The 25,562-nt window shown below is 42.9% G+C and overlaps 1 protein-coding gene across 2 annotated transcripts in view; it reads right to left on the reverse strand.

Annotated features, from left to right (window-relative positions):
• LOC124798408 (tudor domain-containing protein 7A-like) overlaps nt 1-23,433 on the reverse strand; it is a 192,227-nt gene extending 168,794 nt beyond the window's left edge. For both annotated transcript variants that reach the window (XM_047261814.1, XM_047261806.1), the window contains exons 1-2: nt 23,368-23,433; nt 20,996-21,088 (exon numbers count right to left, since the gene is read on the reverse strand). In XM_047261814.1, the coding sequence (XP_047117770.1) occupies nt 20,996-21,080 (85 nt within the window). In that variant the 5' untranslated portion in view covers nt 21,081-21,088; nt 23,368-23,433. The remainder of the gene's footprint in view (nt 1-20,995; nt 21,089-23,367) is intronic.
• Nucleotides 23,434-25,562: the final 2,129 nt, after the last annotated feature.

Below are 25,562 nucleotides of genomic sequence, written 5' to 3' on the forward strand. Positions count from 1 at the left end.
TGGAATGCAACTGCATGATTCATACTCACTTCCACCAACTATCATCCATTTCATGGCCATAGTATGGCCTGTCTAAACACTTCTAGCACATAAATGTATTGATGAAAACACTGGTGAGCTACAGTGGCTCACAATGTTGCCAAACAGGTGCTACAATTAATGTAGCCATCAATGTTGCCTAGCAACATGGCTAGGCTATATTGTCCGCAATATCTAATTTATATGGTTGTGCAAATGTATCTAACTCCAGATCTCCAAAATTGACACTGCCGATTTTACAATTGTTAACATCACAGAAAATATGAAATTTAAGCTTACCAGAGACATCTACTATCATTTTAGTGTCATTTCAGTTAAATATTAAGCTTAAATTTGGGATTTTTATAAATACATTTAAATATTGTTTGTTAATTTAGTGATCAATAAAATAACTGTTCCCATTTCTTTTACAAAATGTGCGTGAAGCTTTGATGCCTTATGGAGCCACTTTGCACTGGATTATACTAAACAATGTGTTCATAATCCCACACAGGTTACCGCCCTGTATTAAGTGACTTGGAAGTTTTTGTAGCTGTGTCAGCGTTGAATTTGTGATATGAAGGTGACAGAAGACTAATAAAAACCTTGCAGCTTCAAAAGCATTCTCTTCAAAAGAAGAACAGCTGGTTTATGCTTCTGCGAAGAAGCTCCAATGTACATTCATCATGAGGTACTACTACTCTTACACTGGCAAGTCTTTTACAAATACAATGTTTTACTCTTTTTGGCCAAAAGTCTCATACAATACAAAAATGTATGCACTTAATTTGTTTAGAAATGACTGCTTAACAAAAACTGCCCCTCGTGCACAGAAGATTTTTAACCCACAAGGAAAACTCCACAGATAGGTTTTCTGAAACTATGGCCCAGACGTGCGACACGCAACAACAACAACACCTGTTGGTCCATTAACTAAAAAATGTAACTTAATACACAATTTCTGGGGACAAATATCCACACTACTTGAACACAAATGGAAAAGTCCATCCTTGACATTGCCTAGAAAGTGCTCTCAATGATAAGGTTGATGAAAGCCACACTCAGCAGTGGGCAGACCGGGTGCTCACAGACAATTAGAAACATATTCCAAAGATGCCTTGGGCTCAAGGACAGTTGAGATAAAAGTCCCACATAGCACTGAACTTGAAGGTGGCTGAGATGATGGTCCAGCACAGCGTGGCACTCAAGGGTAGCCGATAGAAGCCAGCGAGTGTTGAATGGCAGGTGCTCACAGTGTTGGCAGTCATCTCCGTTTGATATGTTCCTGCACAGCAGAGCATAAATTGGCCGCAGATTGGTCGAGCGACAGCCTAAATACCCACCAACAGATGGATACTGGATACTAGCATGGCATTTAAAGGGCACATGATTTCATGTATAAAAGTGGTGCCTGCAACTGCAGCACAGTTTATTCCAGTCTACACACCACACATCAGCAATGATGGCGTCACCCGATGCTGTGGAGACTGCTTGAGACATGGCCGGAAAAAGCATGGCGAGTTGTGTTAATGTCTGTTATTTACGCATGATCTCTTGCAGTAATGCTAATATACAGCCAGGGCTGCGGCTACTCACGGCATACATCTGTAAGAGTAGTGGCCATGTCAAAAGATAGCAGCCTGGTGTATACAATAACGAATTTTGTCCAATTTGTCCAGGCAAAAAAATTATTTGCATTCAAGCAGAGAGAGGAAAATACATAATCAAAACATTTGCTACAAAGAAACTTCAATGAAACGTGTGTTGCTTATTGATACAAAAAGTGATCAGAAATCGGATTTTCAAACTTTTGTGAATTATTTCTGAAGTGGCAAAGAAATGTGAGACTGTAGGCACAGCAGGCTGGAACACATTCATTCCTTAACATGTCCTTTCACTCAAGGCCTGCTAGCACTGAACTGAACTTCCAAAATAAAATCACTTGTGGCGCTTCAGGTGTGGACCTGTTTACACTTTTGGCATTAGTGAAAAAAATACTAGAATTAGTTAATTAATGATTCTGATAATATATTTATCCATAATATACACTTTGTTGACGCCAGATACAACTTCCTGGCAATTCTTTGTAACACATCCCTATAGGTACAAAGAGAAGCTGTCTGCCATTTTCTCCATAGTTCTAGAATGTTCATAATCTATCACAGTAATTGTAAACATCACACAATACTCAAACAAGAACACTGGCCAAGCGTCATTTCATTTCTTCTCTCCTGCTATTTACAGTAGCACCCCTTGGTGCCAGGTAACAAAATTTTGGTTAATTATAGGTAGAATCTGGAATTTGAATGGTGGTGGTGATTTATGACAGATGGTGCTAAACAGCAAGGTCACGAGCTCTCTTGCATTAATGATATACCAAAGAAACTTGGGAAAATCTATGGAAAAAGATCAATAAACTAGAAAATTATGTTTCATCCCACTACAAGAATCGTAAAGCAACCCCAAGAAGGTGAGCTTCAGAATAGCCCGCTTTAAAATCCCAATGAGACACAGTGAAATAACTTAGTAAAATCATTCATAAAAGAGCTGTAAAAGCTGTTAACCCTTTAACTGCTCTGAACGTGTCTACGCATGCCACCAGTCCTTCTACCCGGTAATCTGAACGTGTCTACTCGTAGACTGGTGGCACGCGTAAACACATTCAGAGCGCACAGGGACAGGTACAAATGCGTGCGCATTAACATGTCCAGAGCAGTTAAAGGGTTAAAAAAGGAACAGACAACCACGCCTGAATGACGACTTAGAAATAACACATGACCCAGCCACTCTGTGAAACATTAAGATCTCACACCCAGTACTTTGGGAAGAATTCCAGACACCACATAAAATCTTACGACATGATCAACACTTGCCTCGTTCTACTTAAAATAGAGGGAAGATCCTGTGGGAGACCCCATTCAACCCTCAGCTCATCATATAAAACACACTCAGTTTAAATATGTTGTACTGACAGCCATGTCCTGCATCTCTGACACACTAGGGGCTCCTCACGATGTAAGAGGAATCCATGTGTCAATGGGCAATGGCCCACTCTAAGCCGAGTAAGGGCCACTTCTCCACATCATCACGAGCACAAAGAGGTAATCCACGGTCACACTGAAGTCTTTATGGAACATAGTTTATTATTCCTCACTTCCAGCCACTGAGACTCCCACCAACATATGGCCTTCCTGGTCACAAATAAAGTGACAGCTCACAAAGGGACTGAACAGCGAGCAGGAGGATGAGGAGGAGGAGGAGGAGGAGGAAGGGAGCAAGCCTCCTTGGCCGCCACATCAGCGAGTTCATTTCCCTGAATCCCTATGTGCCCTGGAACCCAGCAAAGAAAGATTTCCTTGTTTTGCCTTTGTAAGAGAAGGAGAGCATCTTGCACCTGTTGCAATATCTGATGTATTGTGTACATTTATCCAATAGGGGGACGGGCACTTTCAGAATCTGAGCAGGTGATAAATTTTTTGTCATGACGTCATCTCATCTGCTCTATTGCTCTCAGGGTAGCAAACAGTTCTGTGTAATAAACTGAAAACTGTTGTGGGAGCCCTATCTTGAGGATAATGTCAGGTAACACGACAGAACAACCAAAAAAATCTCCCTAATTAGAGCCATCTGTGTAGACAGTACTAAAATATGGGTGGTGACATAAAATCTCATTAAACTCCATTTTAAAAACATAGTCTGGGGTACATTGCTTCCTGTAAGCAGTCAATTCTAAAAGCAATCAGGTTCTTGATAGTAGCCCTACTCTCCACCTCTGGCTTTGGACCTTAATGCCCCCACCTGTAATAAATAACTCAAGGCTCTCCGTTGCACAGATCCCAAAGGGCCATGTTGCTTGTGGCCGATGAGCAAACAGCCATACCAGTGATGGATGAACAACATAGCTGGATGCTGGTGATGTAGAAATGGAGAAATAAAAAGACATCGAACAGACAGAGGAGGCTCACCAGTCTCCGTACACAAACTAACAACAGGGCTCATGTGATAGACCCCTGTTGACAGCCTAATACCCTCGTGGTAAATTGCATCCAGCATTTTAAGATATGAAGGCCTTGCTGACCCATAAATCTGGCATCTGTATTCAAGCTGGAGGTTGCACAAAGGCCTTATGAAGTTCAAGCAGACATGCCCTGTTGGCTCCCCAAGACCTATGACTCACACATTTAAGGATGTTTAAGAGGCCTTGAGACATCTCAGTTTCAGTTCTTTAAGGTGTGGCAACCATGTTAACTTCCCATCCAAAGTAAGACGCAGATACTTCAACTTTCCCTTAAAAGCAAGAGTGGTGACACCCAGTTGTAAAATGGGTACATTAAACAGGTGGCAGGAATGATTAAAATCAACACAAACTGCTTTCTTCAAAGAGAATTTAAAATCTGTGGTGCAAGACCATTCCTCCAATCATCGGATCATCAGTTGCAATTGCTGAGTGACGGTGGCGAGGCTGGAGGAGGCACAGAAGATGAAGAAGTCATTCTCAAACAAAGAACATAGTCCTCGATGTCACACAACGGACATAATACTGTTAATTGAAGTGGCGAAAGCCATGACACTTAAAATACTCCCTTGAGGAACACCACTCACCTGCATAAAATGGTCAGACAGGACATTCCAAACCTTATATCTAAAGTATCTGTCTGAGAGAAAGGACCGTATGAAGGTTGGCACACATCCATAGAATCCCCACTTATGGAGATGCGACAAAATGTTATGCCAAGTAGTATCATAGTCCTTTTCCAAATTGAAGAAAATGCCAATAAGGTGTTGCTTATGAAGGAAATCTTGCTGAATTACTGCTTCGAGCAGGGTCAGGTTATTGAGTATGGAGTGATGCCTCCTGAACCCACACTGGGCGTGACTGAGTAGGGACTTAGCTTCGAGAACCCTCACTATGCACCGATTGACCATATGCTCCAGTGTCTTTCCCACACAGCTCGTCAGGCTAATACTATGGTAACTATTGCGGTCTGTCCAATCCTTCCCTGGTTTTAAAATTGCGATTAAAATAGATTCTCTCCAAGAGTTGGGAAAGTTACCCGTCATGCAAATTTTATTGAAGAGCTGAAGGATGACCTCCTTTGATCATCTGTATGCAACATGCTGTAAGTTATTAGGTCAGTTCCAGGGGCCGTATCACAAGCTACTGATAATGCAGAATCCAGCTCCCATGGAGAGAAAGGCTGGTTGTATTCCCCCTTGTGTCTCCCAGTAGTGACAGAAGGTGGGATCCTGGCTAGAATCAGCCGTAATGGATTTATATGATTCAGCCACTGTCTGAGCTATGTCCCTCGGCGATGTCATGAGAGACCCTTTTATTTGTATAGCTGCTACTGGCAGTCAAGAGTTCTGTCTTGAGATCCTCCTGATGGCTTCCCACACTTCACTTGCAGATGTGGACCAATTGATGGAGTTCAAGAACTCCTAAAAAGACCTCTGCTTACTCTCCTAAATTATTCTCCTCACCTGTGCATGCACCTTTCGAACGTTTGTAAGATGCTAATCAGTAGGGCATTGACTGACTCTGCACCTGATTGCAAAACGACCAAGGGATAGAGCACCTCCTAGGCATTTCCGGTGACTTTGGGATGAACACATCGGCGGCATGGTGAATCACAGCCGTAATGTGATCCGCCCAGTCCTGGATGCCGTCACACTGCTCAAAGACAGCTAACTGCCTGTAAAGCATCCAATTAGCCTTTCTGAACAACAGTCTCAGTGGCTTTCTTTTGGGATCTGCTGCATTAGGTGGACAGATCCAGATAGGGAAATGGTCACTACCATGAAGGTCATCGTCCACTGCCCACTGAGCAATGTCTACAGGAGCAGGCGAGCAGAAGGAGAGATATATGGCTGTAGATAAACCCGTAGCAGTGCTAAAATATGTATTTTGACCCATGTTAAGCAGTATGAGATCTGTTGTGCGTAGCAGATCCTCGATTAGCAGACCCTTGGGGCAAGTGGTGTTAGAACCCAATAGTGCATTATGTGCATTGAAGTCTCGTAAAAGGAGAAACGGATGGGGTAGTTCGTCAAGAAGATGAGTGAGGACCCCACTATCAAGAGGCTCACGGAGTGGTAGGTACACGGAGCACACCATAATGTCAACATGGGCCTCTTTCCGAACAGCAACTGGTTGTAGTGTTGTTGTTAAGGGAATAGGTGAAGAGTGAAAAGTGTCACTGAACACCGCAACCCCACCTTTTACCCTGTGACCAGTAAGGTTGTCTTTCCTGTAAAGGGGATAGCCTCCAAGTACAAGTGTGCCAGTCTCTTTAAAATGAGTCTCTTTAAGACAGAGGCAAAAGGGTCTGTCCTCTAGAAGGAGTCTCAATTCCTCCAGTCCAGGTGAGTCCCTTATCCATTTATATTACATTGGAGTATGGGAGCATTTCATCAGCATGACATTTATTTACCCTTGTCCTTGCACCGGGGTGGTTCGGAGCTAGCAGAGTGAGGCGGGTGGAGGGGCTGACTTGGTCCGGTGATGAGGCATTAAAATCCCACTGTCAGTCGGCTGCGCCAGAATGACATCTGATGGCACCAGGGTCAGCTTTTGACCCGAATGCTGCAATTCTTTCTCCACTCCCTTTCCCAAGAAGGAAAAGGGGGAAAAGGGACAGCAACAGGCACTTTTCTTTGAAGAAAGTGGGCATTGAGAAGCAATCTTCTTTTGAAGTGCCTTCGGGCTGCACACTGTAAAATCATTAAAGGTCCCTTCTGTCGTAGCCGCAAGGATTGTTAGGTCTTTAACTTTGATTTGGCACATGCAGGTGCGAGTACAGGTGCTGGTGGTGGATAATAGTACACTGGGTGTCGTCTGCATCATAGCATCTACTTTAGGAACGTGTTTCTGCATCTAGGAAGCATAAGAAGGGAAAAAGACAGAGGGTTTCATTGCCTGATAGTCCTTTTTGGCTTGCGCATAGGGGATCTGCTTGGTCACTTTGATTTCCTGAATTTTGCATTTCTCTGCAAAAACAGGGCAGTCTCGGCTCCAGACTGGGTGCTTTCCAGAGCAGTTAATGCAGAATGCTGGAGACGGACAGTCAGTCCCAGCTCAGTGGGCTGCCTTTCCACATTTCCCCCGTATCTCTTCACCTCTGCAACTCAGCAGTGTATGGCCAAAACACTGGCATTTAAAGCAGTGCATAAGGTTAAGTACATAGAGCCTTAATCTGAGTCGGAGGAAACCTGCCATGATGTGTTCAGGTAGCATCGGAGAAATGAAGGTCACATTGAAGGTGGCAGTCTTCTCAATTTCTCCTTTGTTCTTAAGTGTCCTTTTCTCCACATCTATTATCCCCTGTGGTGCCCATTCTTGAGTTCAGCAATGTTTACGTCTATAATGACATGGCAGGTTGCCACACCTTTGCTGGAGTGAAGGAAGTTATGCAACTCAACAATGATATCATACTCAACCAACTTTTGTGACTTCTTAAGAAGTTGGTTGGTTTAAAAAGGGGAGGAAGTGACCAAACTGCAAGGTCATCAGACCCTTGTTCCCATTAAAACAATTACACAAGGGAAAGAAGAAAAGAAAGGAAAGGTACAGCACAATAACAGGAGAATGGAAGAACCAGAAGAACGGCAGAAGGACAACCAACACTACTATGGACAAAACAGGAAAAGAATACCACAGAGAGAAGCAAGAAACAGGTAGAAGGGATAAAAGCAAGAGAGCAGATGACCGTGGCTGGGCAACCACAAGAATAAAAGGGAAAAGCCAGCCACTCTGCAACACATTAAAACCTCCAGCCTAAAAGCACTAGCGTGGAGGACACAGAGGGACAAAGGACATGCACTAAAACTTAGATCGAATGATAAAACCTACCCTCATGAATAAAACATAAAACTAAATCAGCCAATGAGGCGTTGTCAGATATAATTAGTGGCAACAAGTCCGGTAACCCAAGATTCCATCATTGTGAAGTCAAATTGGGACAGTGCACCATAAGATGGGCCACTGTCAACCAGGTGCTGCACCTACACTGAGGCGGGTCTTCACGGTGCAGGAGATAACTGTGGGTCGCCCAAGCATGGCAATGCAGAGCTGGCAGAGGACAACTGACTCCCTGTGAGAGGCCCGCATGGAAGACTTCCACACATTTGTAGTCTCCTTAATAACATGCATTTTGTTGTTCATACTTTTATGCCATGCCATCTCCCAAAGCTGAAAAACCCTGTGGCGTAAGACAGAACGGAGGTCAGGTTCAGATATGCCCATTTCCAGAAGCATTTTCCGCATAGCCTGTTTGGCCAGCATGTCAGCAAGTTCATTGCCTGGGATTCCAACGTGACCTGGGGTCCAGACAAACACTACTGAACGACTGGATCGTTCCAGGGCATAGATGGATTCCTGGATGGTTGCTACCACAGGACGACGAGGGTAGCACTGGTCGATAGCTTGTACACTGCTCAAGGAGTCAGAATACAGGAGTAATGACTCGCCTGGGCATGAGCGGATGTGCTGAAGAGCACGAAATATAACTGCCAACTCTGCAGTGGGAACACTGCAGCCATCGGGCAAGGAGTGGTGTCCTCTATATCCGCCATGAACATAGGCAAAGCCAACATGACCTTCAGCCATCAAGCCATCAGTGTAAGCCACTTCATGGCCCCGGTACATGTCGAGAATCGATAGAAGTGACAGCGGAGAGTCGCAGGGTAAATGAGTCCTTAGGGGCACGTGAACGGTCCAGGCGAAGCCGTGGCCTAGGTGTACACCACAGAGTTATACGTGAACCTACCTCAAATATAGGTGGTAAGGGGAAGAACTCCAGTTCAGACACAAGGAATCCCATGCGAACCGCAATCATTAGCCCTGACCTGGGCCACCGATGTGGGGGATGAACTGCCATGGTTGGGGAAAGGAGATGGTAATTCGGATACGCAGGAGAATACGAACATGTGCCATGTAACTGGCCAGCAGTTGTGCACGCCTAACCTGCAATGGAAGGACTCGGACCTCCACCAGGACGTTGGTCACCGGACTCTGCCTAAAAGCTCCTGTCACTAGGTGACCGCCCCAGTGGTGCACTGGGTCGAGTAAACGCAATACTGAGGGCGCCACCGAACCATAAACCAGACTCCTATAGTCAAAGCGGGATTGAACAAGGGCTCTGTAGAGTTGCAGCAGTGTAGGGCAATCTGCACCCCAGTTGGTGTCGCTCAGGCACCAAAGGGCATTGAGGTGCTGCCAGCACTTCCACTTCAGCTGATAAAGATGAGGAAGCCAAATCAATCGGGCTTCAAAAACCAGTCCTAAGAATCGATATGTCTCCACTATGTGAGTCGATTGCCATTAAGGTAACGTTCTGGTTCCGGATGAACAGTACGATGCCAACAAAAGTGCATGACAGACGACATCGCGGTTGAAAACTGGAAGCCATCGGTGGCCCATGACTGCACCTTGTGGATGGCTTCCTGTAGGCACCGCTCGGCAACACCCAGGAGCAGTAAGAAATGCAAACGTCATCTGCATACAGAGAAGATGAGACAGACAGCCCTACAGCTGCTGCTAGACCATTAATGACCACTAAAAATAGATATACACTCAATACAGAGCCCTGCAGGACCCCATTTTCCTGTGAATGGGGTGAACTACCTCTGAGACCCCACTCGTATAATGTGGCAAGAATATGATGTCACCAGGTCATGTCATACGCTTTTCATAAATCAAACAAGATGCCGACCAGGGGATGGCATCTGGAAAAGGCTGTTCGGATGGCAGACTTGAGGGACACAAGATTACCAGTTGTAGAGCGACCCTGGCAGAAGCTGCCCTGATATGGAGCCAGTAGGGCACGTGACTCCAGGATCCAACCCAACCGCCAACACACCATACGTTCCAGCAGCTTACAAAGAATGTTGGTGTCACTGATGGGCTGATAGCTATCCACATCCAGCAGGTGTTTACCGGGTTTGAGCACCAGAATGATGGTGCTCTCCCACCACTGCCATGGAAAAACGCCATCACACAAGATCTGGTTGAAGATAACGAGGAGATGTCGCTTGTCGTCGAATGAGAGACGTTTAATCATCTGACTGTGGATCTGATCTGGTTCAGGGCAATGTGCAAGGGCACTGAGGAGCTCCCACTCTGTAAATAGGCCATTATAGGATTCACTGGGGCATGTAGTGAACGTGACGACTTTCCCTTCAAGCCACTGTTTGACAGTGCGAAAGGCTGGATGGTAATTCTCCGACGCAGAGGAGAAGTGCAAAGTGCATGGCAATCGCGATTGCATCAGTAGATAACACACCATTTACGTTAACACCGTGAACACCTGTTGGAATCTGCTACCCATAAACATGTTTGATCCTTGCCCAGACTTGGAAAAGTGATGTATGGCACTCAATGGTCAAGACTTATCACTCCCAACTCTCCTGCTTCCATCATTTGATAAGTTGGCAATGCGGGCGTGGATCCATTTAAAGGCTATGAGATGCTCCAGGGAAGGGTGCTGCTTATGCTTGCCGACACTCCTTAACTGCTTCGGCGACTTCTGCCGACCACCAAGGGACTGCCTATCGCCATGTGCACCCAAAAGACCGAGGGATCACATTTTCTGCCACAGAAAGGGTTGTTGTAGTCACCTGCTCTACCATCACATCAATGTTACCGTGTGGGGGAGGTTTGACGGTGACAGCAGAGGTGAAAGTTTCCCAGTCCACCCTGTTTAAAGCCCATCTGGGCAGGCTTTCGTGGGCCTGACACCGGGGCAGTGACAGGAAGATGGGGAAGTGGTCACTACCACACAGGTAGTCATGTGCTCTCCAGTGGTTAGATGGGAGAAGTCCTGGGCTGCAAACTGATAAACATACTCCACCTAACACTTCATTATAGTTGCTATGGTTCCTGTAATATCCCTTATAGCTGCAGAGGGCAGGGGTCCGCATTGCTGGGAACCAGATTTCCTGGAGGGCAATGCAGATAGCAGGTGTAAAGCTTAACAGTTGCCATGGCACAGCTAGGCGGTGGAAAAAACTGCTGAAGCTCCACTGGAGGATGATATCATGAGACTTGGGATGAGGCAGTTTACAATCAGGGTCACCTGCTGCCACCGACCTATTGCCTGAGCAGTCCATATACATTACGTCTGAGGGTCCAGCGAGATCTAGGTCCTCAGTGGATGCCAGAATCTCCACCTCATCCGCAAACGCAGAGCTTGTAGGTAGCAGTGGTGTGGGTGTCACCGCAAGTCCCTTGGTCTTGGAGATTTTCTTTTTGGATTTCTCTAGCTGCTCCTTGGGTTTCCCTGGCTGGGAGGACTTCACTGATTCAGTCTCTAGGACTGAGGATGAGTGTGAAGCCCTACAGCCAGCTGCTTTTGGGCTCATCAGCCACTGGCGTGTGTCGTCTTTCCCACTAGCAGAAACCTGAGAATGGAGTGACCCAAGGGACCCCTTCCTAGCAAGAAGAGCCAAAGAAGACTTACGATTCTCTGGCTGAGAAGTGGGAACTGGTGACCCCAATGGTTGGGGGAGGGGAGGGGGGCGGAGCAGTGCTCTGAGGCAGGTGGTGTGGTAACAACAGGGAGGGAAATGCTCCCCACCATCAAGGGGGCAGGAGCAGTCTTCCGGCTCTGAGAGCCGACTGGAATTTGTGGGAACAGATGGGGCTACAACTGTTCTTAGCGCTGGCATCAGAGGTCATAGTCACAAGTTGTAGACACTCATATTTTCTCTTAGCCTTGGTGTAGGTCAGTCCGTCCGGGGTCCTGTATTCCATGATTTTCCTTTCGCCATGTAAAATCCTGCAGTCTAGCAAGCAAGGGGAATGATGCTCTCTACAGTTGACACAGATGGGATGCGGGGCACATGGAGTATTGGGATGTGATGAATGTCCACAATCTCGACATGTGACGCTGGAAGTACAGCAGGAAGACATATGGCCTAACTTCCAGCACTTAAAGCACTGCATAGGGGGAGGGATATATGGCTTTACATCACAGCGGTAGACCATCACCTTGACCTCATCGGGCAATGTGTCACCCTCAAAGGCCAAGATGAAGGCACCGATCACAACCTGATTACCCCTCGGATCCCAAATGATGCGCCAGACGAAATGAATGCCTCATCGCTCTAAGTTGGCGTGCAGCTCATCGTCAGACTGCAAAAGAAGGTCCCTGTGGAATATAAGACCCTAGACCATATTTAAGTTCTTATGGGGCTTGATGGTAACGGAAACACCCCCCAGCTTGTCACAAGTGAGTAAAGCCCGTGACTGTGCAGAGGATGATGTTTCTATCAAGACTTACCCTGCCCGCATTTTGGACAAGCCCTCCACCTCTCCTAACTTGTCCTTTAAATGCTCAACAAAAAACTGAGGCTTCATCGTCATGAAAGATTCCCCATCAGCTCTCGAACATACAAGGTACCTGGGTGAATAAGAGCCGCTGCCATCCCTAGCCTGAGGTTCCTCCCATGGTGAGCCCATGAACGCTTAGAGACTGCTCGTGTTTGACCACCAGCAAGAGATGATGTACCACGCTTCATCGCATGTCATCTGCCCTGATGTCACCCACTCCGACCAAGGGCCCTCCCGAGTGAGATCAAGCCGCAGCAAAGGCCACCTGGCAGGATAGCCATTGCCAGGAGTCCCAGTGCCCCAGGGTGACGGGCATCTACTTCGCGGCATACATGGGGAGTTAACGGTGCAGGCATCAGCAGAGCAATCCCTGTGTGGTCGGGGGGCTACAACCAACAGGGTACAGGGCTATTACAAATGATTGAAGCGATTTCATAAATTCACTGTAGCTCCCTTCATTGACATATGGTCACGACACACTACAGATACATAGAAAAACTCATGAAGTTTTGTTCGGCTGAAGCCGCACTTCAGGTTTCTGCCGCCAGAGCGCCCGAGAGCACAGTGAGACAAAATGGCGACAGGAGCCGAGAAAGTGTATGTCGTGCTTGAAATGCGCTCACATCAGTCAGCCATAACAATGCAACGACACTTCAGGACGAAGTTCAACAAAGATCCATCAACTGCTGACTCCATTCGGCGATGGTATGTGCAGTTTAAAGCTTCTGGATGCCTCTGTAAGGGGAAATCAACGGGTCGGCCTGCAGTGAGCGAAGAAACGGTTGAACGCGTGCGGGCAAGTTTCACGCGTAGCCCGCGGAAGTCGACGAATAAAGCAAGCAGGGAGCTAAACGTACCACAGCCGACGGTTTGGAAAATCTTACGGAAAAGGCTAAAGCAGAAGCCTTACCATTTACAATTGCTACAAGCCCAGACACCCGATGACAAAGTCAAACGCTTTGAATTTTCGGCGCGGTTGCAACAGCTCATGGAAGAGGATGCGTTCAGTGCGAAACTTGTTTTCAGTGATGAAGAAACATTTTTTCTTAATGGTGAAGTGAACAGACACAATGTGCGAATCTGGGCGGTAGAGAATCCTCACGCATTCGTGCAGCAAATTCGCAATTCACCAAAAGTTAACGTGTTTTGTGCAATCTCACGGTTTAAAGTTTACGGCCCCTTTTTCTTCTGCGAAAAAAACGTTACAGGACAAGTGTATCTGGACATGCTGGAAAATTGGCTCATGCCACAACTGGAGACTGACAGCGCCGACTTCATCTTTCAACAGGATGGTGCTCCACCGCACTTCCATCATGAAGTTCAGCATTTCTTAAACAGGAGATTGGAAAACCGATGGATCAGTCGTGGTGGAGATCATGATCAGCAATTCATGTCATGGCCTCCACGCTCTCCCGACTTAACCCCATGTGATTTCTTTCTGTGGGGTTATGTGAAAGATTCTGTGTTTAAACCTCTTTTACCAAGAAACGTGCCAGAACTGCGAGCTCGCATCAACGATGCTTTCGAACTCATTGATGGGGACATGCTGCGCCGAGTGTGGGAGGAACTTGATTATCGGCTTGATGTCTGCCAAATCACTAAAGGGGCACATATCGAACATTTGTGAATGCCTAAAAAAACTTTTTGAGTTTTTGTATGTGTGTGCAAAGCATTGTGAAAATATCTCAAACAATAAAGTTATTGTAGAGCTGTGAAATCGCTTCAATCATTTATAATAACCCTGTACATGGCGTCCCCAACACAATGGACTGGCTACCGTGCTGGATATCAGGTGCAACCAAGTAACCATGTCCATTATTATCGCAAGCATAGAAAATGATACTGCACAGTTGATGGAAAAATATGCACCCAGGAGGGTGACCTCGCCAAACAGTTGGAGAATAAGCAGAAGTGCAGATCCATGTCGATGAAGGATGCGATAGGTCTCAGCACATGATCACGATGCACCATGTAAGGTACCCTTCCCCAACTGGCTCGCTCTTAGGGAAAATTTTGAAAAATGGAGGTCAATCCCTACAGGGGACCATCACATAAAGGCCAAAATGTGAGACACTTGTTTTAGTCGCCTCTGATGACAGGCAGGAATACTGGCTAGATGGTTCCGTCCTGAAGATTACATTTTGATTTCCAGATTGTTGCCTAGTGATGAACACGTGAAATGATCAAAACACATCTCCTGAACTAATTAATTTTACACAAATCTGACTACAATGCAATGTTCAGGATTGGGAACCTTATGAATTGTGATAACAACAATCTAAAATATTTCAAGAAATTAGAAAGTTGACAAACGTCTACACATATGACGTAATCAGAATTTCACAGTTATGAAAAAAGGGAAGGTGTTTAGAGTATGTTACACTGTTTGAAACATGCTACATTTTAAGGTACATACTCAATGCGCACAACACCAGAATTTAAAAAGGTTGGCAGTGATACACCTACCACACAAGGATTAACGTCTTTTTATCCACATCAAAATTTGTCCTTTCTCTCACAAGACACCAAAATAAGTGTTTTTGATAAGATTTACAGACATACTCTTTAAGTGGCATTAACAATTATAAAATCAGATCAATCCATTTTAATAGCAAGTTGTTCAAGAGAGGCACAATTTGATACATTCAATGACTTTAGAAGCTTATTTTCTGACAGGCAGACGAACAATTTACTGTCACGTACTGATGTTTGCAGTGACTTTCATTCACTGCCTATTCTTTCTTAATATATGGTAAAATTTGTCATATCCAAATTTTTCAGCAAGTCTGAAGAGACATTGTGTCTTGGGCATTGCTTTCTGGTCTTCATTTGTGTTATTTTTGTATTCTGTGGAAAAAATTGTATCAAGATTGCAATTTGCAGTATCCAAGATCTAATAGATTAGGAACAATGGCTTGTTGAACTTGACGATTTTTTTCACTTTTCCAAAGAAAGTGGCTTTTATGAAATCAGTTCTAGTACCCACAATAAAAGTTACAGGTGGAGCTGAAGCTTGGCAGAAATCCCTTAGGTGCATTCAGTGCACAAGTTTCAACAAAAATGAAGATAGTCAAAGCTGGGAACATCGTCCATGACTGGGACACTTGATACAGAACCTTAAATGTTTTTTCATTGAATTAAATCAATCTCAGCGTTGCAAATGTCATGTCTCAAACACACTCGGTAAACATGCAATAAACAATGTTCTTCAGTTCATAATACGACATGAATAAATACCACATAACTAAAATAAATAAGTACCATATAACTTTACCAATTTTAGAGAATAAGAGCATTTGGTATAATCTTTGAAGTGTGATGTCATATGTTGCGTAGACGTCACCTGAGATGTTTCTGCCGATTCCACTGTAGCTTGCTTTGACCCATAATTGTTTTGCTTTGTTTCTGGGCACAGAAACAACTAAGATCATATGCACCTATATCTGAACCTTAGAACACTATCACAAGAAAGGAGTTAAAAACGACCACACGTTAAACCCAATCGATGGGAGGAATGAGAGCTAAGACCAAGGACTTCCTCTTGGAGAAAGTTCCATAAAATACACCGTAAAGACAGCAGAGGTTCCGAACTAAGGATTGAATGTCCTTCGCCATTGCTATGACAAATAAAAAGTAAAATGCGGATTACAGCCCATGCATCGATCACCAAACGGCCGACAACTCAAGACGAAAAAAATAAATTAGAGCGTACGTGGTTAAAAAGGGCATCCACTCAGGAAATGGTGAACTGTCAAAGGCAGACGACAATGAGCACTAAGTGGTGGGGGATAACCACTTAACAAATGGGGGACAGCTGAAATGACAGTGCCTAATGTGCAACATAGTCAAAATGATCTCGCAGTGAGAGAGCCGAGAGGAGATTGGGCGAACTGCTGGCAGATGGTTAATCCCCAGAGCTTCTTCCCATGAAGAGAAGACCAGCAGTGATGCCAAAGTGACACTACCTGCTGACCGATGGCAACACGAAGATCATCAGAAGGAATGGAAGAACTAGCAAGTCAAGGTAGGGGGTCTGCAGCATCGGCAGCCTCATTTCCTGTCAGACTGATGTGTCCAGGAACTCACAAACATCACAGCGGCTCCCTCAAGAGTAAGGGAGTAGAAGCTTTCTTGGACTCGTTGCACTAAGGGATGGATTGTGTACAGCACACACAGGCTCTGAAGGGCATAGCGAGTCGGAGCAGATGACACAATTGAAAAGCCAGTGTCGGCGGAAGTACTATGTGGCCTGATACAGGGCAAATAGCTCTGCTGTAAATACTGAGCAATGTTCCGGAAGCCAATACTGAATACCTTGCAAACACAGCTGGTGAGAGAAATGAGGCAGTAGCTAGAAAAAAGGTGTGTGTCCTCACCGAGCTTAGGTATGGATATGACAATAGTGTCAGGTCAACATCTAGGAAACTTGCCATCTGCCAAGGTGAGATTGTACATATGAAGGAAACAGTGCTTGCCTGCTAGAGAAAGGTGCTGCAACATCTGAATGTGAACATCATCTGGCCTTGGGAGGAAGATTGGGATGAAGTGGGAATGTGATCTAACTCCCTCATACTAAAGGCGCATTGTAGCATTCATGATTCTGAGAGTAGAAGGATATCATCCGAGCCTCTTCCACTTGTTTCCAATGGAGGAAAGCGGGGGGAGGGGGGGGGGAGGGGGGCGGCGGGATACTGGGTAGAGCTCAAAATCTTCGCAAATTAACGGCCTAAGGTGTTCAAGATAGCAATGTTGACCACAATGACATCATCTTTCATGGTTGGGCCAGAAATTGGGGAACTGACCTTAGTCCCAGAATGTCGCAGGAGGTTGGCCCACACAATGGAAGAGGGAGTGGAACTGTTAAAAAAGAACTAGCAATTGATATCCAGCTCGCTATTTTGCTGTCACAAAGAATGCAACAACACTGCACACATAACTGTTTATGACAAATACAGTTCACCATCACAGGATGACTGGTAAAAATGCGGAGGGCACGCCTCGGCATGTAAATTGCGTTGCGGCACTCCTTGGTCCACAAGAGACTGGGACACAGCGACTCTGACCCATGATGTAACAATGCTGTGCTACATGATGTTACGTTTGCACCGCCCATTTGGAATACATAGAGTTTGGAGATAATGTTTTGTTATCTGTGATAGAACAGTCTACGGTTGAACGTCTGTGTTTGCAAGTTGTATGTGATTGATATAGTGAGGCTTCTGATATAGTCTGTATGTTATCTGTGTTCTAGAAGTTTGGTTTTGTTGACTTGGCAGTGAATTATTTAAGGTCATTAGTTCTTGGCTACTCATGTTTTCAATTTTGGAAGTGTTAGTTCACATTGTGTTAATAATAGTTGAAAATTTAATATTTTGTTTCCCATTTGTTACTTTTCATGAATATTACAACAAAATTTACAAATCATGTGTTGGCTGCTACTACGGGTGACAATACAGTCACTTCAAATAATTTTCTGCGGTTATATGGCATTGTGGCGGAATGTATGAAATGTAAACAGTGGAGTGAATTAATGAAATTGACCAACACTGCACCTCCAAACAGGAATGAGTAGATGTGGTAGAATTTCTATATGGGGCAAAAATAGGGCTGAGTCAGTGTGCTTTTGTTTGGCATGTGTTTTACGAAGTTACGAATGATTTTTTTCTTTCTTTTTTGTTTATTATACGTTTTACTTGGTTATTGTGTTGGGGACAGGTATCATTTGGTGGACTGGTGGTGGATTTCATTTTTTGGGGGGACAAAGAGGAATATTTTATACTAGTTACCAAGTCTTACCAGTGACAAATGTTATAACGTGACAGCAGTGGTGATATTTCCAAATAGGCTAAGCTACAGATCAGCCTCTCAGCATGATTCCCCCCCCCCCCCCCATCAAACAAGGAAACTGTGAAAACATGCACCAAAACATAATGTCACATAAGCCATTAACATTACGTCACTGGTCGAAGTCGATAACTAGTATCGAATATTCCTATAGACCAGTGGTAGTCAACCTGGTCCCTAACATCCACTACTGGGTGTTCCAGCTTTGTAGCGGGTAGTAGGGGTTTTAAAAAACTGTCATTAGGTTTTCATGAAATTTTGATGTAAAGTATGTGGTAAGTAATTATTAATACACAGGGTGTTTCTGTAAGTGCATGCAAAAATGTAACAGGACATAGAGAATACTCCACTGAACAATTTGAGGTAAGGAACCTGGGGTCGGAGAAGCCAGCTTAAGGAAATATGGAACTAAACTTACCTACAGTTCTGTCTCGCATTACTATTTTCCAGCTTATTTACAACTAACATGTGTACAAGTTTACATGTACTGTGCTGTTTATTTCCTATGTGGAAATAACAAGGGCAAGCCTAATTACTAGGAATTCACGATGCAGGTTTTGTTTACTTGTCCATAACATGGTTCTGTTGTATCCTATTTACATTGTCCCATAACAGAAAATGCTATGAATCAATGACAGACCCATTCATCACTCAGTGCTATACAGAAACGTACGTACAATACAATGGAGCAATACCAGTACAGTTTGCATGCATCTTGTACATGTGAAAGTACACTGCAAAGCTCTTGCTGCTGAAAGGCTGTACAGGAAACAATTTCCTAATAGGCACCATCCGGCACGATGAGTGTTTATTTCTCTTTATCAATAAATGCAGCAGACTGGTTTGTTGGAAAGAAGAGATGAGAGGACTGGCAACATGAGGATCACTTGCACACCCGATTATGAAGAGGTGGTGCTGGAACGCGTTGCAGTGGACCCCACTACAAGTACTCGTCATATTGCACGTGAAATGTACGCTGCAGATACTAGCGTGTGGCTAGTACCCCACAAAGAACACTTACACCACTATCACCCACAAGTCCACATAATGCTTGTGACAGACTTTCACAAAGGGTCGCATTGTGTCAGTGATTGCTTCAACAAACAATTGATCAACCAAATTTCCTTCAAATTTGCTGACGAGGCGTTGACCGATCGTGATGGTGTTTCAAACAGCAGGAACAGCTGTGTGTGGGGTGATGAAAATCCTCACGCTGTAGTAGAGTCACACAAAGTATGATTTGCTGTAAATATCTGGCCTGGCATCGTAGGCTACAATCTCAATAGACCATATCTGGTACCTGAGCGTCTTAATGGTCACCTGCACTTCAGGTTCCTGCAAAGAGTTCCACCTGAGTTGTTGGAGAATGTACGCTTGGCTGCTTGTGAGAGGATGTGGATACATCATCATGGTGCACCGCCTCACTTCAGTGTTGATGACTGCAACCATCTCAAAGCTGAATTTTCTGGTCACTGGGTTGGAAGGTGACGTCCTGTTCCACGGCCTGTGAGGTCACCTGACCTCAATCCCCTTGAATATTTCCTATGGTGGTATCTACAGTCGTTTGTGCACGAGACCCTAGTGGACATGAATTGTAAATGTCTGTGATGTGATTCAAAACACACCAGAGGTATTTGTCAGGATGCATCAGAATCTTGTTTGACAATGTCATTGAAGTTGATGACCATCAGCTTCAGTACATTTTGTAAGATACAGTGCAAATAGTACATTCATTGTGTCAATGATTGTATTTGCAATTAACTGTAATTAATGTAAATAGAAAAATACACAGTAATGAGATTTTATTCCTATTATCTCCTTAAGCTGGCTTCTCTGTCCCCAGGTTCCCTGCTTCAATTTGTTCAGTGAAGCATCCTCTATGTCCTGTTAAATTATATGGAAACACACTGTACATTTTAACTTGCCTAACTCTGCTTTATAAAGGTAAGTACTTTCCTACTTCACAAATCACCTTTACTGTGGAAGCAGCGGGTGATTAAAAATTTTTTGTACTAAAAAAGATACAAAAGTTGGTTGTATATAAAAAAAGTTTGGCTACCTCTGCTCTATAACCTTTTTGGTTGTTTGCTGTTTTGGTCAGGTTACTTTTTCAATAACAAATATGCCTTCAATTTGTGGTTAGTAGTTGTTGTTCACTTAGTTTGAGCTATGCCTATTAAGTGCAATTTCCAGTAGCTATTTTTTTTTACTTCTTTTTTTTAGCTGTTCAGCGTGATTGCTCATCTCAGGTTATTTACTACATATGTGTCCAGTGGAGATCCAGTGATGTGAACAATTTTGTTGTTGTGTAATGTACTAGACCCACACAAGATTTTTTTAAGTGGGTTTTTGGTGATAGACTGAACTGTAGCATAGCCCGATTTCTGTTAGGTTAAAGGTGACAATCTTGTTGCAAGTTGTCATTGCTGGCTAATGTGTTGAAACAATCTTTTTCTTTGCATATTGTACTTTCCATACTTATATTTATCTCCCTGATGTAAACTCCACTGCGGTCTGGCGTTTTCAAGTTTTTAATGTGCCTGAAAGTATTAGTAACAAGAACATTCCCAAACAAAATCCATTATTCCCCTTGTATTACCAATGAGATCGTCAATTTTTGTTTTGGTATTGTTTTTGTGTTGTTAGTGACATCCATCGCACATTTCTTGAGATGTGAATCTCCACCATGTTAATGACATCACTGGTCTACAGATGCAGTATTATATTGTTTACTAATTCTATTTAAACTATCTCCAGAAGAGTGTAATAATTTCTCTTGGATCCTTAAACATTAACTGTACTTACGGTCTAAAGCCTTCACTGATATGCCTCCTTTTATGGAAAGGAGGCAAGCGCGGAGGTTCTCCACAACACTACGCCGATCAATCATGATGGCTGCTGTATGAAAAAAAGAAATTTATGGGATATAAATACAAATGTAAATTACATACAGAAGCAGTTACTATAATATTTTGGAAGTTAATACTGATTTCTTTACATGAAAAGTAGGGAAAAATACTGATATTACTACTGGAATTATATCCTTTAAATCTGGTTAAAACTGTCAGTACATTATATAAATATAAGAATAAATCAAAATTTGTTGTCTCGGTGAATAGTTTGCTACATTTGTTGAAATAATTTAGGAATAGGGAATGTTTTTCAAATGGAGATCTACAGCTTGTAAGAAATTACCAATCCGCATTACTTCTCCTTAATTTTAGACTATATATATAAAACACATGAACTAATTAATGAAATATTCAATTACTTATGAATTTGTAATTGAAATATGTACAAAAACCACATAATCCTCAGTAATTTGCTTGCAAAGGGATGCCTGTGTTGGTTAACAGGATAACATTAACAATTTTGCACATGACACAACACTGTTTCATGTGACTTCAGGAAAAGTGAATGAAAGATTGTAAATTTCATTGTTCAGTTTGTCTTCACTGTAACTCCTACATGCCAATAAGACTACACAAAACATTTGTCACTGCCGGACTGCAGAGGAGAGAGGGGTGCCTCACTTGCCAATACCTCCTTTCAGCCACATAACCAACTTAAAACACATAACTGTAGCCATATTTCTTTAGTAGTGTGGACTGCTTCGCCAGTTTTACTCCACATATCCACAACTGTTACATGTAATGTTCATTATTAAACATATGCTATAGCTGTTTAATGACTTACTGACTCGAATATTTACAATACCAGGTTCAAGGACTCAGCCCAATCTTCAGGTGTACCTATAGATACTAGGTCGAAGCGTCCATGTCAAAACTAACTTGCAAGGCAACACATCTGCTGTACATTGCTCATCAGTTTCAATATCCGGAAGTGCCCACACAACAAGCACCTTTGAACTCTTGTCATTAAGTCACCATTATTATAAAAGTGATGGCAAGAGGCCGTGGAGCAAAAGGATCAACTGGTCAAATGTTTATGTAGCACCATCAGCAGAAGCAACACGCAGATAACACATAGCACTCATACTGAGCACCAACGCCATTGGAGTGCCAATTCCAATGGAACTGGCACTCTGTGGGCCTACAAGTAATGCCGGTGGCATTGGTGCTCCATAGACTATTTGTTACACGTTACCTGTGTGGTCCCTTCAAATGACAGCATTACATAAACATTCAATTGGTTGGTCCTTTTACTCAATGCTTTTCACTGTCACTTGCAGGACAAAGGAGACTTACAGCAGTTATAGTAGCAAATGCGCTCATTGCGCAGGCATATTTGGGTATCCAATTTGATGAGCCATGTGCAGCAGATATGTTGCCTTGCAGATTAGCTTTGACATGGTCGCTCCAACCTACTACTATTAAGATAAACCTGAAGATTTGGCCGAGTCCCTCAAAACCTGGTATAGTGAAGGCTTCAATCAATAAAGTACAACTATAGCGGCTATAGTATGTATAAACCAGACATCTAGTATCAGTTTTAAAAAATTTTGTCCCCAACACATTGTAAATTTTCCTCTCCAATAACTATATTGCCCTCTACATCAAAATGACGCAGCAACGCACGTAATCTGGTGCACAATTTTTAACCATGTCCTGCTTTGGCATTTTCCGATCACTTCAAAGAGTCTATTCAAATTATTAAACGTCCATGCTAAATATCTATTATTCGTTTTTCAAAAATCACTCTAAAGACGCAAGGAATTATATTTACTTCAGACAACACAATACAATCTACACGATCTCTTTTAGCCACTGAAATTGCATTTATCGCAGTACCCCACCACAAAATTTATGTTACCATGCAGTACTCCTTAAAATCAACAGGGCATCCTAACAACATTTAACAGCTGTCAATTGCGCAGTCACACAGTAATGCAAAACAGCATCGTTATGGCGCACACACAGAAGCTGCGTCGGTTTCACATCTGAGTGCATTATATGAAAGCGTAAATTTAATCATAAAGGTAGCTACGAGTCAATAAGATCATTAAAGTATCCTAAAACGTGCACTTCCGCAAATGACAATTCCTTGCTCACCCTCTGTTAACTATTACACTAGCTTGACGTGAAGGAATGCAATGTGAGTGACCAACTTTCTCTTACAGTGTCTTCTGAACACCAGCTTCTAGGACATCAGAACTAGACGTTCCGGAAATCTACTGTCATGCTCTTACTACAACAAATAACGATGTCAAAACTTACATTATTATTTGACAACACGACCACGTATTTCCCCCGCTCCCCGCACTCACAGATCTTTTTCGGCGCAGTCTCCCGGGCTGTTAGTAGATCTATGGATTAATATATCGACTGCACAGATGTACATTATTTTTTAATTTATGTGATTAGCTAGCTTCTAAATAGTATAAAAACTTTTAAGCTATCACAAATTAAATGTATTAATACTTATACACATAGCAAAGTAACATTTGTTCTTCTCCTTTCATATATGTTTTCAGATCGAGATTGTTGTTTTTAAATTAGAAAGACGCATTTGACAGTTAAACATTTAGTTGTTAATTTATTTTTTTAGTCAAGTTCAGTGGTTACTGTTCCGTTAACATTAAAATATCTTCCTTAGCTATAAATCAGGATATGGTGTCGTAGCTCCTCCTGGTTGTAATTTACATTATGATTCATTTGAATTTATTTATTTATTTTGCGTCAGGCATTATACTCAGTCAGCTCGCTAACAGAAGGAATTTTTTTTGAAGATTTAGTGGAAGCTATTATTACATGGAATGCCATGCTTAAGATTTTCTAAAGAAACAACGAACAAACTGCGTGCACGATTTCAACGCAGAGGCACGCTTAAAAGTGTTAATCTATATCTTTTTTCAGGTCTAAAGCGACGAAACAGAAGTTATTAGCACACATGTAGCTAATCTGCGAAAGTTATTTGCAAATCTAAATGATGAATTAACGATACGCGAAGACACTACATTATCTGAAAGAATACTAAACAGTCGAATCTTATCTACGCCCGGAAAGTATACGATAAATTTTCCAGGTGCTCGATATTGAGTAAGTTTTAAAAACAACTGCAATAAATTCTGTCGAATTTTCATTCTCAAAAAAAGTTTGATACCTTTAACCAATTTCAAAATGAATCTCATATCAAGAGACATGGCGCTAAATAATTAAGATGTAACAGAGGCAAAGAATTTACTGACAAGAAAGTCAAGTAGTTTCTCGTATACAGGGAAGCAGGTTATTGATTCCTCCACCCTCCACCCATCAGCAAAATATTGTGGCTGAACATGAAAGTAGAACAATTGATCAAGCTGCAAGAAGTAGGAAAGGATTGTCTGCAGGAGCTTACAATACAGAAGTCAACGTCGTAAATCGTACTGGAAGGTCTTCAGTTCCAGGATAAACCCCTTATGAGCTGATTACAGTCGACCAATGGGAAAATTTGATCAGCTCAGAGTTTTCAGCAAAGGCTCTGCTCTGTTCAAATAAACAAATATTTCACTTTAAAGTTTAATATCAAGGCTGTTTTTGGAGACTTCGTTGAGTATATTAACGAGAAACATTAATTTAGTGTTTGGATTCCTCCTAAAAGATAAGCAGTATTGAGTTATGATGTAAAATTGAAAGTATAAGAATTTGGTATTTCTTGATGATAATTCTCAGATCTGAGTCCGTTGGACTTGGTACCTAGAGCAGAAGACAAATATCATTGACAGTCTGCTTCTTGGGGAAGTCAAAATGAAGAACAATTTGATGCCCTTCATACTAGAAGAAGTTGATTATCAAGCTACTGTACTGAAACGAAAAATCAATAGTATCCCTGAAAGCAGAAAGTTCTTAATTTTCTCAACGTGATAAACTTGGGAACAGAAGAGAATGAACAAAGTGATGAATTCTTGATGCTAACAAAAGTTGGCTCTGACGAACATGAAGCTCCATACTGATTTCCTGAAGTACTGCAGTCAGATGAGAAGGGAAGAAGCTAGTAATGAAGAGACAGAGTCGCTTAAGGGACATAGTGTAGGAGATTCATTGAACTCCCTACTAATGCCAAAGTACTGCACAGTCGCTGGATTCTACACTATCTACACTAAATATTTGCAGCTGGTGGAAGGCATGTAGAAAGCGGTTTTCCAAAACAGTGTTCCAGATCTTTGTCGGTTTTATCACAAACACAATGAAAACAGTGTTGCATAGCAATTTATGTTGATGATGGCCTAATTGGTTGGCAATGACTAGAAAAGAACTACTGACTTCATGTATATATTATGTGACGAGAACGACGAACAGTTCGAAGTGCCACAAAGTGATTCATCTCCAGACGAATATAAACCGTCACCAAAAAGATTTAAAAGTGACATGATTCCCATCGCCTACAAAGTCAAAGTCGTGAATATTGCTAATGCGCACCCCACATGGTCCTT

Source organism: Schistocerca piceifrons, chromosome 1, assembly GCF_021461385.2.
Source record: "Schistocerca piceifrons isolate TAMUIC-IGC-003096 chromosome 1, iqSchPice1.1, whole genome shotgun sequence".
Taxonomy (NCBI): Eukaryota; Metazoa; Arthropoda; class Insecta; order Orthoptera; family Acrididae; genus Schistocerca; species Schistocerca piceifrons.